General features: G+C 47.6%; 1 protein-coding gene across 3 annotated transcripts; it reads left to right on the top strand.

Annotated features, from left to right (window-relative positions):
* Positions 1-2,609: 2,609 nt before the first annotated feature.
* Positions 2,610-12,165, top strand: Cdca4 (cell division cycle associated 4). Of its 3 annotated transcripts, none has more exons than XM_021179622.3 (2): positions 2,610-2,774; positions 10,131-12,165. In XM_021179622.3, exon 2 carries the CDS (start codon positions 10,137-10,139, stop codon positions 10,848-10,850), a length of 714 nt encoding a protein of 237 aa, XP_021035281.1. In that variant the 5' UTR covers positions 2,610-2,774; positions 10,131-10,136; the 3' UTR covers positions 10,851-12,165. The 3 variants fall into 3 exon arrangements, with proteins under 3 accessions (XP_021035281.1, XP_021035284.1, XP_085686838.1); XM_021179625.3 differs by lacking the exon at positions 2,610-2,774 and adding an exon at positions 2,796-3,230; XM_085830712.1 differs by lacking the exon at positions 2,610-2,774 and adding an exon at positions 6,549-7,597.
* The last annotated feature ends 621 nt before the right edge of the window (positions 12,166-12,786 follow it).

The following is a 12,786-nucleotide window of genomic DNA, read 5'->3' as shown; positions in this document are numbered from 1 at the left end:
ATAAGGACATTTAATTGGGGCTGGCTTACAAGTTCTGAGGTTCAACCCATTATCATCAAGGTGGGAGCATGGCAGCATCCAGGCAGGCATGGTGCAGGAGGAGCTGAGAGTTCTACATCTTCATCTGAAGGCTGCTTAGTGGAAAACTGACTTCCAGGCAGCTCGGATGAGGTTCTTATAGCCCAAACCCACAGTGACACACCCACTCCAACAGGGCCACATCTTCTGATCGTGCCACTCTCTGGGCCAAGCATATACAAACCATCACAGCATGACACAGTCTTTAGATTCAGATCTGGAGGCATAGTGGCCACAAGTAGCTTAGGCCAATGCAAGGTAGTACACACTTTTAGTCCCAGGAGATGAAGGCAAGCACATCTCTGAGTTCAAGGACAGTCCGGGACAGAGCAAATTCCAAATCCAGGCACGGTGGTACGCACCTCTGGGCCACATCTGCTGGAGGACGATGTAAGGAAGTTGGAAGGAGGAAGGCTCACTCTTCCTCACCTGCTTGCACTTACTTGCCAGCACATCTGTTAGAATCTACATCTTCAGGATTCTAGCTTACACAGAAAACCAGATGAAACAACTACCCTCATGGACTTCCCATTCACAGATGCCCATTGTTGGGTTAGCTGGACTGCAAATGGTAAGTCATTACAATAAATTCCCTTAATGTAGAGAGGCAATCCATAAGTTCTGTGATTCTAGAGAACCTGACTATTAGTTTCCTTTGGATTCTTAGCCTTACTAATAAAATAATTTTTTTAAAACTGTTTCAGAAAGAAGGTCATAAATAATTTTATTAAACTTAGAGGGGGAAAAAAAAAGACAGGATAAACAAGCTGAAAAACCTGTGGCCTCCAAGAGGAGATGAGAAAACTGTCTTTTAAGTCTGGCAAGGAGGTAAAAAAATAGAAAGCACAGAATCTCAGGAAAACTGTGTCTCGGGGAAACTGTGCCTTAGGCTTTTAGCCAGTACCCAAAAAGGAGATGAAAGAAATGAAAATGGAGCTGAGGGGCTTCAGCAGGAGTTTAGCACCAAGCCTCGCACCTAAGATTCCTAGGACCCACATGTAAAAATAGCGTAGTCAGGAACCCCACTACACCAAAGGCTGCACCCGGTAACCAGAACCCAGTGACATGGCTCACTCAAGATAGTCAGACAGTCCTAGAACTCCATGATGCCTACGGGACGGTATGCAAGCAGAGACCAAGAGCAATGCTCTGTCCTGCACATCTGGAGAGAAGCCACCCTGATTTGCCCTGCAGCTGGAGAGTGTCCCTAGGATCCTGAACCTTCCAGGATCAGAGACTTATGTTAGAGCCTGGACCTGACCTTCAGCTAAGATACCTAGAGAGGTGAGCAGTGTTGGGGAGACAGGCTTAGGATCACATAGGAATTTAGAGTGTGAATGACCCTCAGCATAATGAAACATAACTTTTGTTACACTACTTGTTATACCAACTACACGTTAGCTTACTCAAGACACTCAGGGATTAAGAATACTTGCTGTTCTGACAGAGGACCTGATAAGGTTGTTACCACCCACACTGAAGCCCACAATCACTTGTAGGCTCGAACATGATAATACAGTCATACATGCAGACAAAACAATGACACACATAAGATAAGTAAATCAAAAAATAATAGTAATTCAAAAGAAAAACCATGCTAGTATCCAGGTCAAAGTTCAGAGGGCATGCCTTTCCATCAAATAAAGGACAAGTATGCCCAGGAATGGGAATGCATTAGTGGGCTTAGGAGAAGAACCACGAACCACAAAGACACGATGTGATGTGTATACCGCATACTTTCTCGTATGGCACCGGTTTTTCTCTCGAACGCTCATTCATTAGAAGTCCGGGTCGGAAGGAGTTTCCAGTCTTTCCCAGCAAACGAGCTTGCTCCCTATGCTAATGTGGCACCCCCATTGAACATTCTGCATCCACTCACCTTCCCACCTCACCCCATCCCCCAACCAACGCCGTTCGGACTTGGTGTCCTCGTTAAGATCTTGTGCACTACCAGGACCTTATATATATATTTTTTTTGAGACAGGGTTTCTCTGTGTAACAGCCCTGGCTGTCCTGGACTCACTTTGTAGACCAGGCTGGCCTCGAACTCACAGGGATCTGACTCCCTCTGCCTCCTGAGTACAGGGATTAAAGGCATGAGCCACCAGGCCAGGCTCAGGACCTTATATTTTAATTTTTCTCAGTTGGAACTCGAACCAGGACCTGTTCAGGGATGCCACCACCGAGCCTCGTTCAACCCTTCTATGTCTCAAAGAAGGTGTAGACAACGGCCATGCCCAGGGCTGGCACTAACCGCCCCGCTGTGAGTCAGGAGGACCAGGATAAGGAAGGAGACACGGGCACTGGTGCGAGGGGGCGCGGCAAGCACCCTGGGGGCGGGGCCAGGCGCACGGAGACCTGGGAACTGGGGCGGTGGCCAGGCGCGCGGAACCCTGGGAGCGGAGCGCGCGGAACCCTGGGAACGGGTCGAGCCGTCGACAAACAAGGGATCGGGGGCGGGGCGGGGCGCGGGGAGACTTGGGAACGGGGGCGGGGCGGCCCAGCGCGCGAGCCTAACGGCTGAGGCCGAAGCGCGGGAGACGCGGCCGGCGAGGCTCCGCCTTGCGTGGGTTTGAACAAAGCTCCGCCCCGCACTCCACCAATCGGCGCTCGTGCGGCGGCGCCATGGCGACCCTTTGTGGGAGCTGACCGATCCTGGTACCCGACGGAGTGGCGGGGTCTGCCTTGCGGCGCCGGTAAGTGTGTAGCTGGTTTGCGCCTTCGAGCTTCTGCGGCATGGGCGGTGTCGGCGCAGACCCCCGGGGCGGTCGGGCGGCCGCAGGGGCCTCGGGCTTCCTGCGCCGGCCGCCCTTCGGCGCTCACGACGCCGCGGCGTGTTGAGTGACACATACCGAGAGCCGGAGCGGCGGGTCTGAGCTGGCCGTCCCGCCCTCCGCCCACGCTCCCCTGCTTCCGCTCTCTCTTCCTTCTGTGGCCTTGCCTTTCTCCGCCGTCCCCCCCCTTCTTTGGTTCACCCCGCGTCGGTCTTCCACCTCACCTTTCGAGCTGGCCGCCGCTTGCTGTGCGCAGTTTCGGGGGACTGGACCTTCCCTGGCTTTTAGCAGCGCCGAGCCCCGACCGTCTGTCTGCTGGCCAGGGACCGATTCCCGATTCCGGGAGGGCTGGGTGGGCTCCGTGCAGCCGCCCGCCTGGTGAGTGTTGGCCTTGCGCTCTTTTCTTTGTTTCATGGATTTTAATTCCCTTGAGAAGTGTCTTGTGTTGTCTGCCCTTCCCCTACTGCAGTAGACCCCACTTCCTTCCAAACTCATCATTTATGGCCCAGTAGGTACTGTCTGGCATCGGTGGAACTCGACTGGAACCCGGGCTCTGTCTTTGCTAGCCTGTCCTGAGGCCAATTGTAACTAGAAAAAGGCTCCAGAAACCTTTTCTAAAGTTTTTCTCCCCTAGCTAGGGTCACCAGGGAAGGACTTCTTCCAGCACTTGAAACAGCACCCGCGTATTTCCTCCTGGTGGCCTTTGTATCTGACAAACCAGATGGCAGAGCTGAGCTGGACATTGATTTAAACGATTCTGGGAAACGTTTTCTGCAAGCAAAGTCATATGTCTCATCAACCTAATGCATTCAGAAATCTCCCCATTTTAGAGGTGCTAGTCTTAAAAGGAAGGCAGGCAGGCATAAGAAAGCCCCACATCCCTCCAAGGGTAACTGATACAAAATATGAAGCAGACTTAGTGGGACAATAAACTCCATCAGAGGACCATCAAGTTCACTGGCCCCAGGATTTTTCCAACTAGTCCCTCTTCGCAGTTGCTCTTTGAGGAAGTATTTTAACACAGTTGTGATTTTCGTTTTGTTTTTGAGACAGGGTTTCCTGCAGGCCAGGCTGGCCTGAGACTCACAGTGCAACTAGAAACAACCTTACTCCCCTCCTCTCTGCTTCCCAAGTCTGCCACCATGCCCAACCTGGAAACCACTAACTTGTGGTTCTCCTTAAACAAATCCCACATCCAGGTGAATGCTTGCTTGCCGTTACAGTCCAAGCCTGGGTTGTGATGGGGCTGCTCAGGTAAAGCCAAGACTCTAATGGATGGTCAGAGCCCAGGAAGCTGCTCCCACATGGTCACTGAGGTAGGACGGCTTCAGGATATGATGGTTGTGGAGTCCTGGGCTGTCTCTTTACCTCAGGTTGTTGTTAGCACTCTCACTTCCACCTTATTGTCCACTGGCCTCAACACTATCTGAGCCCCCAGAATGCCTGGCTCTTGTCGTTCAGCCAGTGCTTGGGGTGGGGAAAATTGGAGGGCACAATTGTGGGTTGACTTAGTTTTCGACTGAAGGAATGTCAGACATTTACCTACACTTGGAAAGAGATTCTGGCCATCTGGAAATAGGTGTGAGATGTGGAACATAATTTATACAGAACTTAGCAGGGAGAATTTCCTGTCGTCTTTCATTAGAAGGGTTAAGCAACATCAGGTCAGGCACACAGGTGGCTGTGAGGAAGCTGTGCCCAGGCGGTGTAGGAGAGCCCTTTGCAGGTACCATTAGGGCTAGTCACAACCTGTGCTGGTGATGTAGGCCTTCACCCTCAAGCCCCCTCTTCCGTCTTGCTGTCTTTCTAGAAGTTACTCTGTCACCATCCTGTTCTCTTATGGCTTGTGTCCTAGAGTGACAGATAAGCAGACAATAGCACATTTCATTCCAGGCTTAATTATTTTACTTTTATTGGTGTGCATGTGTATATATACCTTCTGGGGCCACAGAGGACATTGGATCCAAGGAACTGGAGGTATAGGGAGTTGTAAGCCATCATGTGAGTTCTGGGTATCCAACCTTTATCATCTGTCAGTGATGTCTCCAGACACCTTGTTTAAAATCTTTACATGTGAGGATGGTGAACAAGAAAGGACAGGGTCTGCCCTAGCAAGACGGGGAGCGTTTGCTGGTTAAAGCTCTGCTGGCAAAAGTTGTGTATACCCGAAGGAAAAGGCACAGAGAGGAGTGTGTTTAATTTGCAAAGTTAGTAAATCAGGAGTAGTTTGATAGCAAATATACATGGTGAGGGCGTATGCTTCTTAGGAAACAGTTTTGATGTGTTTACTAAGGGCCTTCAAAATGGTTCTGCCCTACTACTAATCCAGAAGAGTACAGAAATCAAGTACCAAGAATAGAAACCCTTGTCTGTGGCTGGAACCACATGGTGCTGACTGCAGACTGCCTGGTGTGCTTGTGCATGGATGTAGGTACTCGCCTATCAGACAGGATGATCCACTTGCTATATGACATGATAAACAGAACTTGCTGTGGACTCAGCACAGTGGGAGAAGAAAGTGCTAGGAAAGAGGAATCTGGAGGGTTTCTCTGGGGGCTTAGAATTGTAGAGCTGCTGCTTTTCCCCTAGGGTTTTAAGTTGCTCTGTATAACAGTCCTGGAACCCACTCTGTCGACCAGGCTGTCCTTGGACCCACAGAAATCTGCCTGCCTCTGGCTCCTAAGTGCTGGGACTAAAGGCGTACACCTGCCTTTGTAGAACATTTTTGTTTGTGATTTTTTGGTTCTCTTTCAGACTGTCTAGTGTGCTGTGGAGATAACCAGCTAAACAAGTGAGAATGGGCAGGGGCTGTATGCGTAGCAGGGCTTCCGTGGCCAGTTCTCACCATTATCTAGTACCTTGAGGAGAGCTTTGCAGTGGGGTGGCTGGGGTGGGCTAACTAGGTGATGAGCATCTCCTATGAGAAACAGACCTCCTGTGAGTAACAAGCAAATTTACGAAACTTGCAGAAGTAAGGCAGTTTTAATTTTATGATTTGGCAGAAACAGATGTCAGCCAGCAAAAATAGCTTCCCAGTTTGGCACAAAAATGTTTTTTAAAGTCCTTGGTGAAAAATTTGCCTTTTTGGTTTTCTGAGACAAGAATCTCACTGTGTATCCTTGGCAGGCCTGGAGCTTGTATGTAGACCAGGCTGCCCTTGAACTGATGGAGCTCCACCTGCCTTTGGTGTTAGAGTTATACCACCACACCCTACAGTTCTCTCCTTGTCTCCAAATAGACTGCTTCTCCAGAAAGATAAAATCTTCACACTTGTCTAGTGTGATCTCTTCATCTAATGGATATCCCGGGGCTCCAGAGTCCCTCTTTCTCTTGCTATGGACTCAGTCACATAGCAGACATCAACTTTCCAGCTTTAGGATGAACTAAGAGGGCTTAGAGAAGCAGGGTTGTCTACTACACAGGAAACACAGGGAACCTAGTGCTTCCTACTTGTCTCTGTTTCTCCATTTAGTCCTAAATAAACACCATACTTAAATTAGACCTTTATTTTTTTTAATTAATTATTTTTTTAATTTATTTTGGTTTTTCGAGACAGGGTTTCTCTGTATAGCTCTGGCTGTCCTGGAACTCACTCTGTAGACCAGGCTGGCCTCGAACTCAGAAATCCACCTGCCTCTGCCTCCCAAGTGCTGTGATTAAAGGCGTGCGCCACCATGCCCAGCTTTGTAATTTATTTCTTACATCCTGTGATTGGCTGTGGTCGGTATTTGCCTCGTTGGTTAGTCTTGAGATGGCACCAGAGATGCTGTTAGCTTTTTATATCCTGGTTAATAGGGTGTTTGTTGGGCTGTCCTGGAGAGCCTGCTGTTTCCCAGGCTGCTGTTGTAGGTCAGTCTTGGGAGCTGGTCATTGCAGATGATGGGTCAGAGTTGTCTCCTCTGCTCCAGCCAGCGTCTGTGTGCTTTCTCTTGTAAGACCACATGCTCTTGGGTGCTTCTGGGCTTCTTTTTTAGGCACAAGAACTTGGGGTATCTAGGGATTTTAACCCAGCAACATGACTGCTCTGACAAGGGATCCCATCCAAAGACCTTTTAGGTCTCTGTGATCCAGTCTAGGAATGCAGACACACCCTGATTACAGTATGATCTAGCTGGAATATAGACCAGCCCTTAGGACTCACCTTTAGTCCTAACAATAAAGGTAAGGTTACTTTGTAGATGGAAGCAGCCATGTTTGAAAGTGATGTCTAATTGAGGGGCAGACAAAGTGATGAATCAGAAAGATCTGACAGGATGAGTTGAATGGGAGGTAGGATTCGCCCAATTCACATGAGAACAGCACAGGAAAGAGGCTACTTGAGCACTGAGGGGTGTGGTGTGTGTGTTTGGTAATTTTACAGAGCAGGTTGCAGAGAACAAGCTAGACACAGGGAAAGACAGAACATGTTGGAAGTTGAGTAGGAGCCAGAAGATCAGAACATAGTGGCAAAGTTAGTATGAGGGTCAAACAGAGCAATTCAGTTAGAAGCTGAAAGAAGCTGGACTGAATCAGTCAATTTGGAAGATTAGATTGTATGGAGGCTAGAAGCTTCCAGTCCTAGGCCTAGGGATAGTTAGAACACAGAAAGAAACACTTTGCTCTCAGACCAAGCTGTACATTTGTGGAGTAAGGATGCTAGTGTAACCCAGGCGGGCCTTTAATGCCAGTGATCTTGCCTTTTGATACAGGGCTCATGAGGACGTGTTGCTGATTTTGGTGTACTTCAAGCCATCTCCAGGTGTGAGGTGTGAGTCTCTGAAGCCTGTTTATCTTTCGTTTCTTGTTTTTTTGTCTTATGACCCTCAGTTTAATTAGGGTTGCTTTTGTTAACATGGGTAGGAGTTACTGGAGCAAGGGCAATTTAACCTTTGGTGACTACACCACCAAAGAAAGTCCCTCTCTCCCCCAGCTGCCTTTTGTGTACACGTCTGTCTCTCATCCATGAAAGATGTGATGGGGTTCCATCTTGTGCACATAACTGAGCTGCTGTGCTTCCGTGTGTAGCAGCTGCGTGTCACTCCTGACTATCTGTCTCTGCAATGCTTTCTGGCCGGTCCCAGGATGTCTCTGGGCCCTGGAGCCAGGGAGTGTTGATGTAGGTGTCTGGTTTAGGGCTAGGCACTCACCAGTTCCTTATTCTTGGTATTTTGGGCATTTACGAGTCTGCATTATCGCCTACCTTATAATGAAGGAAAGGGACTTACTACCAAAGTATAAGTAATATCTCAAGAGGGGCCAGAAAATTGGCAGTAAGAACATATTTCATAGCCGGGTGGCAGTGGTGGCACACGCCTTTAATCCCAGCACTTGGGAGGCAGAGGCAGATGAATTTCTGAGTTCATAAATGCCAGGCAGGTATGGTGGTACAACTCTAACCCCAGAGCTTAGGTATGAATAGTGGATGCCTGGAGCAAGCTAGTTCTGGACTCCTGAGACTCTGCCTCAATAAAGTGTAGAACAAATGGGGAAGATACTAGAAATCAGCCTCTGGCCCCCACAACATAAAAAGCACCTGATTGTTTCTGCTAAAAATTTTCAAGGAAACTAGTAAGTCCTGGCTTTCCTGGACCAGGCCAGCCTCTGTTTCCTGGGTGCTGAAAGTATAAAGCATGAGCCTCTATGGCAGGCAAGTGCTTGTTAAGATTTTATTGGATTTGGAGCTAGTTCTTTGGTGGTTAAGAACATGGCTGCTATTCCAGGGAACCTAGTGTTTTCCCAGCACCCACTTGACGACTCACAACCTCGTGTAACTTCATTTCCATGGCATCTGACAGCCTGTTTGGCCTACACAGACACTGTATACATATGGTGCAGACAGACACACAGGCAAAATACCTACACAAATAAAATCTTTAAAAATCAGTAAACGTAGTTTGTATTTGAACACTTGTCCCCAGATGATGGTGCTGCCTGAGAGGTTATGGAGCCTTTAAGGTGTGAGCCTTGCTGAAAGTAAAACTGGGGGCAGGCTTTGAAGTTTATTTATACCTTGGCCCTACTTTCTCTCCGCTTCTTGTGTGCAGATAACACGTGATCACCCTGCTTCCTGACTGCCAGGTTGGCCTCACCCTTCAAGTGTATCCCTTCTTCAACTGCAAACCCCAAACTAAGTTGCTTTTTGTCAGGGCAGTCTATCGTAGCAACAGAAAAATAACTAATATGACTGCGATACAGACATTTCTTTTTTGGTGGTAGTATTAGGTGTGCTTGAAGGATCTGTGTTTAACAAGCTGTTTTCTTGAACTCCTTCTGCATTCATCTCCAGAGTAGAGGGATTAGAAGTGTGTGCCACTAAGTAATGAAAATTTATTTCTTTTCATTAAAAAAAAAATTAGTTTTATGTTTAAAGCCACTTTAGGCTACATTTCCCACAGCACTCCTCTTTTACTTAGCTTGGTGTGGGATATGTCGGGAACTAAGGACTATGGCCACACTTGTCTAGGCTTGTCCTCTCACCTGAGATCTCCTGTCCCCACCCCTCTGGCCAGCTGGTGCCTTGTCTTGCCATTGCATGAATATGAGGAGGATGGAGTTGCCTGGGTGTGGCCTCTGGAGACTGCCTGCCTTTTCTCTGGCCCATAATTCCAGTGAGAGTCCTGGGTATTTCAACTGGATTGTTTCCAGCTAGCGGCAACTGTAAGAGTACTATAAGCATTTTTGTACAAGTTTTTACATGAATCTTAGCTTCCCTTTCACTGGAACAGATACACTAAAGGTCACATAAGTATATAAAGATCTGTGACTTTGAAAGAAGAAAGGTAGCTATAAAGAAATCCTGAGTTTATGTATTTAGGAGATTCTGTTAAGAACAACTTGGCATTTAATTTCAAATGTATTATTTAAAATAAAAATGTTTAGGGACTAGAGAGATGGCTCAGCAGCTGAAAGATGTTGTCACACAAGTATAAAGACCAGAGTTCCTGTCCCAATACCTGGATTTTGTTCTCTTTAAAAGACATTTTTACGGCTGGGTGTTGGTGTCATCTTTTAATCTCAGATTTGGAGAGGCTGAGGCAGGAGGCTCACAAGCTCATTGTCAGCCTCTGTGACATAGCAAGATACTGTCTCAAAGCAACAATTCCATATTTTTCATTTGTGTTCATTTATCTGTTGATGAAAGTTACGCAGCAACTGAGTTTTGTTATCAGTGACAGTGGCTCTGCTTGAGGCAACCTCTCAGTGTCTTGGGTACTTCTCTATGTTGTCACTTCTTTAGCTGTCAGAAAGCCAGGAAGCTGAGCTATGCTAACTAAATGGTGTCTCTCTTGGTTTTCACAGGACAGGATGTTTGCTAGAGGGCTGAAGAGAAAATATGGTGACCAGGAAGAAGGAGTAGAGGGTTTTGGCACTGTCCCTTCCTATAGCCTGCAGCGACAGTCACTCCTGGACATGTCCCTTGTCAAGCTCCAGCTCTGTCACATGCTAGTGGAACCCAATCTCTGCCGCTCGGTCCTCATCGCCAACACAGTCCGGCAGATCCAGGAGGAAATGAGCCAGGATGGTGTGTGGCATGGGATGGCACCCCAGAATGTAGAACGGGCACCAGTTGAGCGCCTGGTGTCCACAGAGATCCTGTGTCGTACAGTGAGGGGACCTGAGGAAGAGCACCCCGCTTCTGAACTGGAAGATGCTCCCTTGCAAAACTCAGTTTCCGAGCTCCCCATCGTTGGCTCAGCACCAGGGCAAAGGAACCCTCAGAGCAGCCTCTGGGAGATGGACAGCCCACAAGAAAACAGGGGAAGCTTTCAGAAGTCACTGGACCAGATATTTGAGACCCTGGAGAACAAAAACTCTAGTTCAGTGGAGGAACTCTTCTCAGATGTGGACAGCTCTTACTATGACCTGGACACAGTGCTAACAGGAATGATGAGTGGGACCAAGTCCAGTCTCTGCAATGGCCTTGAGGGCTTTGCTGCAGCTGCCCCTCCTCCCAGTTCTACTTGCAAGTCTGACCTGGCTGAGCTGGACCATGTGGTAGAGATTCTGGTGGAGACCTGAGAGGCCACCCCAGTGGGCTAAGGGTGAGGCCACCAGTCCCCATGGAGCTCACGTGTGTTGTGACCCAGAGACAGATAAGCACTTGTCCTAAGAGGGGCTCTGGCTCTTGAGCCAGGATCCCCACCTCTGTCTGACTATGAAAATATCCTGGACAGATTTTCCTCTGCAAGGATTGCAGCCCTGGAGCTGCTGCCTTCGGGCTAGTTCCCTGGGGAGGCCAGAACAGATGCCAGCCATCTCAAGGAACTGAGCTCTCTGAAGGCCTCTGGACCCTGGGCTCATTATCCTTTTGTGTGACATTGGACTCACTGTGGAGGATGGTGTGTCACAGCTATGTCTAGTCTATTTTCAATTAGATAGGTGAACTTTCTAAAATTAAGTTTTATATGTTTTGGGCAATATTTTGTCTTAAGATATATTTTTTAAACTTTTTATACTTTAGATTTTTTTCAGCTATTTTCTTAAAAGTATATTTTTTCTACAAACATCCTCTGCTGCTACATTAGAAACATTATAACCTAAATACGATTGGTGTGTGTCATTTTAAAAGTTTAAATAGAAAACGTCTTTTGTTACTGAGTCTCTACACTCCCAAGGCAACTGTAAATGTAGCCTGTGTGTTTACATGGGAGGCTCCAATATGGTCTACATTCTAGTAGAGCTTGGAAAAAGAACCATGCGCAGCTCCACTGCCCCTCACTGGGTCTGCTCTGCCGGATCCGAGCCCTTCGTGTGCAGGATGGCTTTATTTATGCCTATTTATATGTAAATGCCATTGAAAGCTAAGGTCTTACTCCTGGAAATCCCAACACCAGTTCTTCAGGGACTGCTGTGAGGCAGTGCCTTATGCTGGTCTTGTCCTTGGCCATCACTGTCTGGTTCCCAGCCCAGCACGTGTGACATGAGGACATGACATGCCCTCACTACCCAGCGCCACATGCTCCATGTTAAGTGTGTATGTGGAGACCACTGGCTCCCAGGCCTGTGTGCTCAGAGAGGGTGTGCAGTCCCACATGTGCTGGGGGAGAGACCTGTGCTTGCTTGGTTGCTTGCTTTTAAAATGGTGCTTACACGTTTTAAGGTTAAAAACAATCTGACTCCATATGATTTAGGGCTCCTCCACCCTGGGATGGCCCCTATGCTGTCTGCTTGGATCTCAAGGTCTTGGTACTCGATCACTATCAGACTCCACCCCATGCATCCTTTTTCTCTTGTGCTTTTTTTGGACTTCCCAACCTGAGCCTAAGAGGTTTTATTTTATATGTGCTTCAATATCAACAATGTAAACCTCACTTTATTAAAAGTATCCAGCAAATGGAATGTGTTGGGAGATTTTTTTTCTATCTTAATCCTTCAAGTGAGCTTGCTCTATCCTGTGTGGTTTTGGCATTTTATATGCTTTGTAATGTAGACAAACTTTTTGTGGTAAACAAGCAATGGGGTTATTTTCCTGACCTTATGGCTCTCAAGGCAAAATTCTCCCTTCCCTTTCAGCCCCTGCTTCCCTTCCCTGGGCCTAAGGGTTCTAGGGAATCTGTAGGAACAGAACAGACTGGCTGAGCCCCAGGTCTGTGAACAGTCCTAAGACTTTCTCCTTTATCAAAGCTAGTTTAAAGTGGTCTACTAATAAGCCTAAAGCAGGAGTTTTCTTTTACGTTTTATTTATGCCTGTGTGGGGGTCAAAGGACAACTTGCTAAGTCAGCCTTTCCTCTGAGCTGGATGAGTTTCCAGGGATGGAACTCATTTCAGCCGAACAATCCCGATGGCCCTAAAGCTGGATTTGCTTGTTTGAAGCATTTCTGCTTCTCGTAAAAGTAAGATCTTCAGAGAACGAGGCATGTCAACTTTTTTTTTTTTTTTTTTTTTTTTTAGTTTTTTGAGACAGGGTTTCCTCTGTGTAGCCCTGGCTGTCCTGGAACTCTCTCTGTAGACCAG

Source organism: Mus caroli, unplaced genomic scaffold (assembly GCF_978045245.1).
Source record: "Mus caroli unplaced genomic scaffold, Mus_caroli_1 scaffold_14, whole genome shotgun sequence".
NCBI lineage: Eukaryota > Metazoa > Chordata > Mammalia > Rodentia > Muridae > Mus > Mus caroli.
Note: the sequence above shows the minus strand (reverse complement) of the source record. Positions and strands in the feature narration are given on the sequence as shown.

Bases quoted from the DNA above. Each gene is read 5' to 3' on its own strand.
- Cdca4 (XM_021179622.3), top strand. From the start codon at position 10,137: ATGTTTGCTAGAGGGCTGAAGAGAAAATATGGTGACCAGGAAGAAGGA.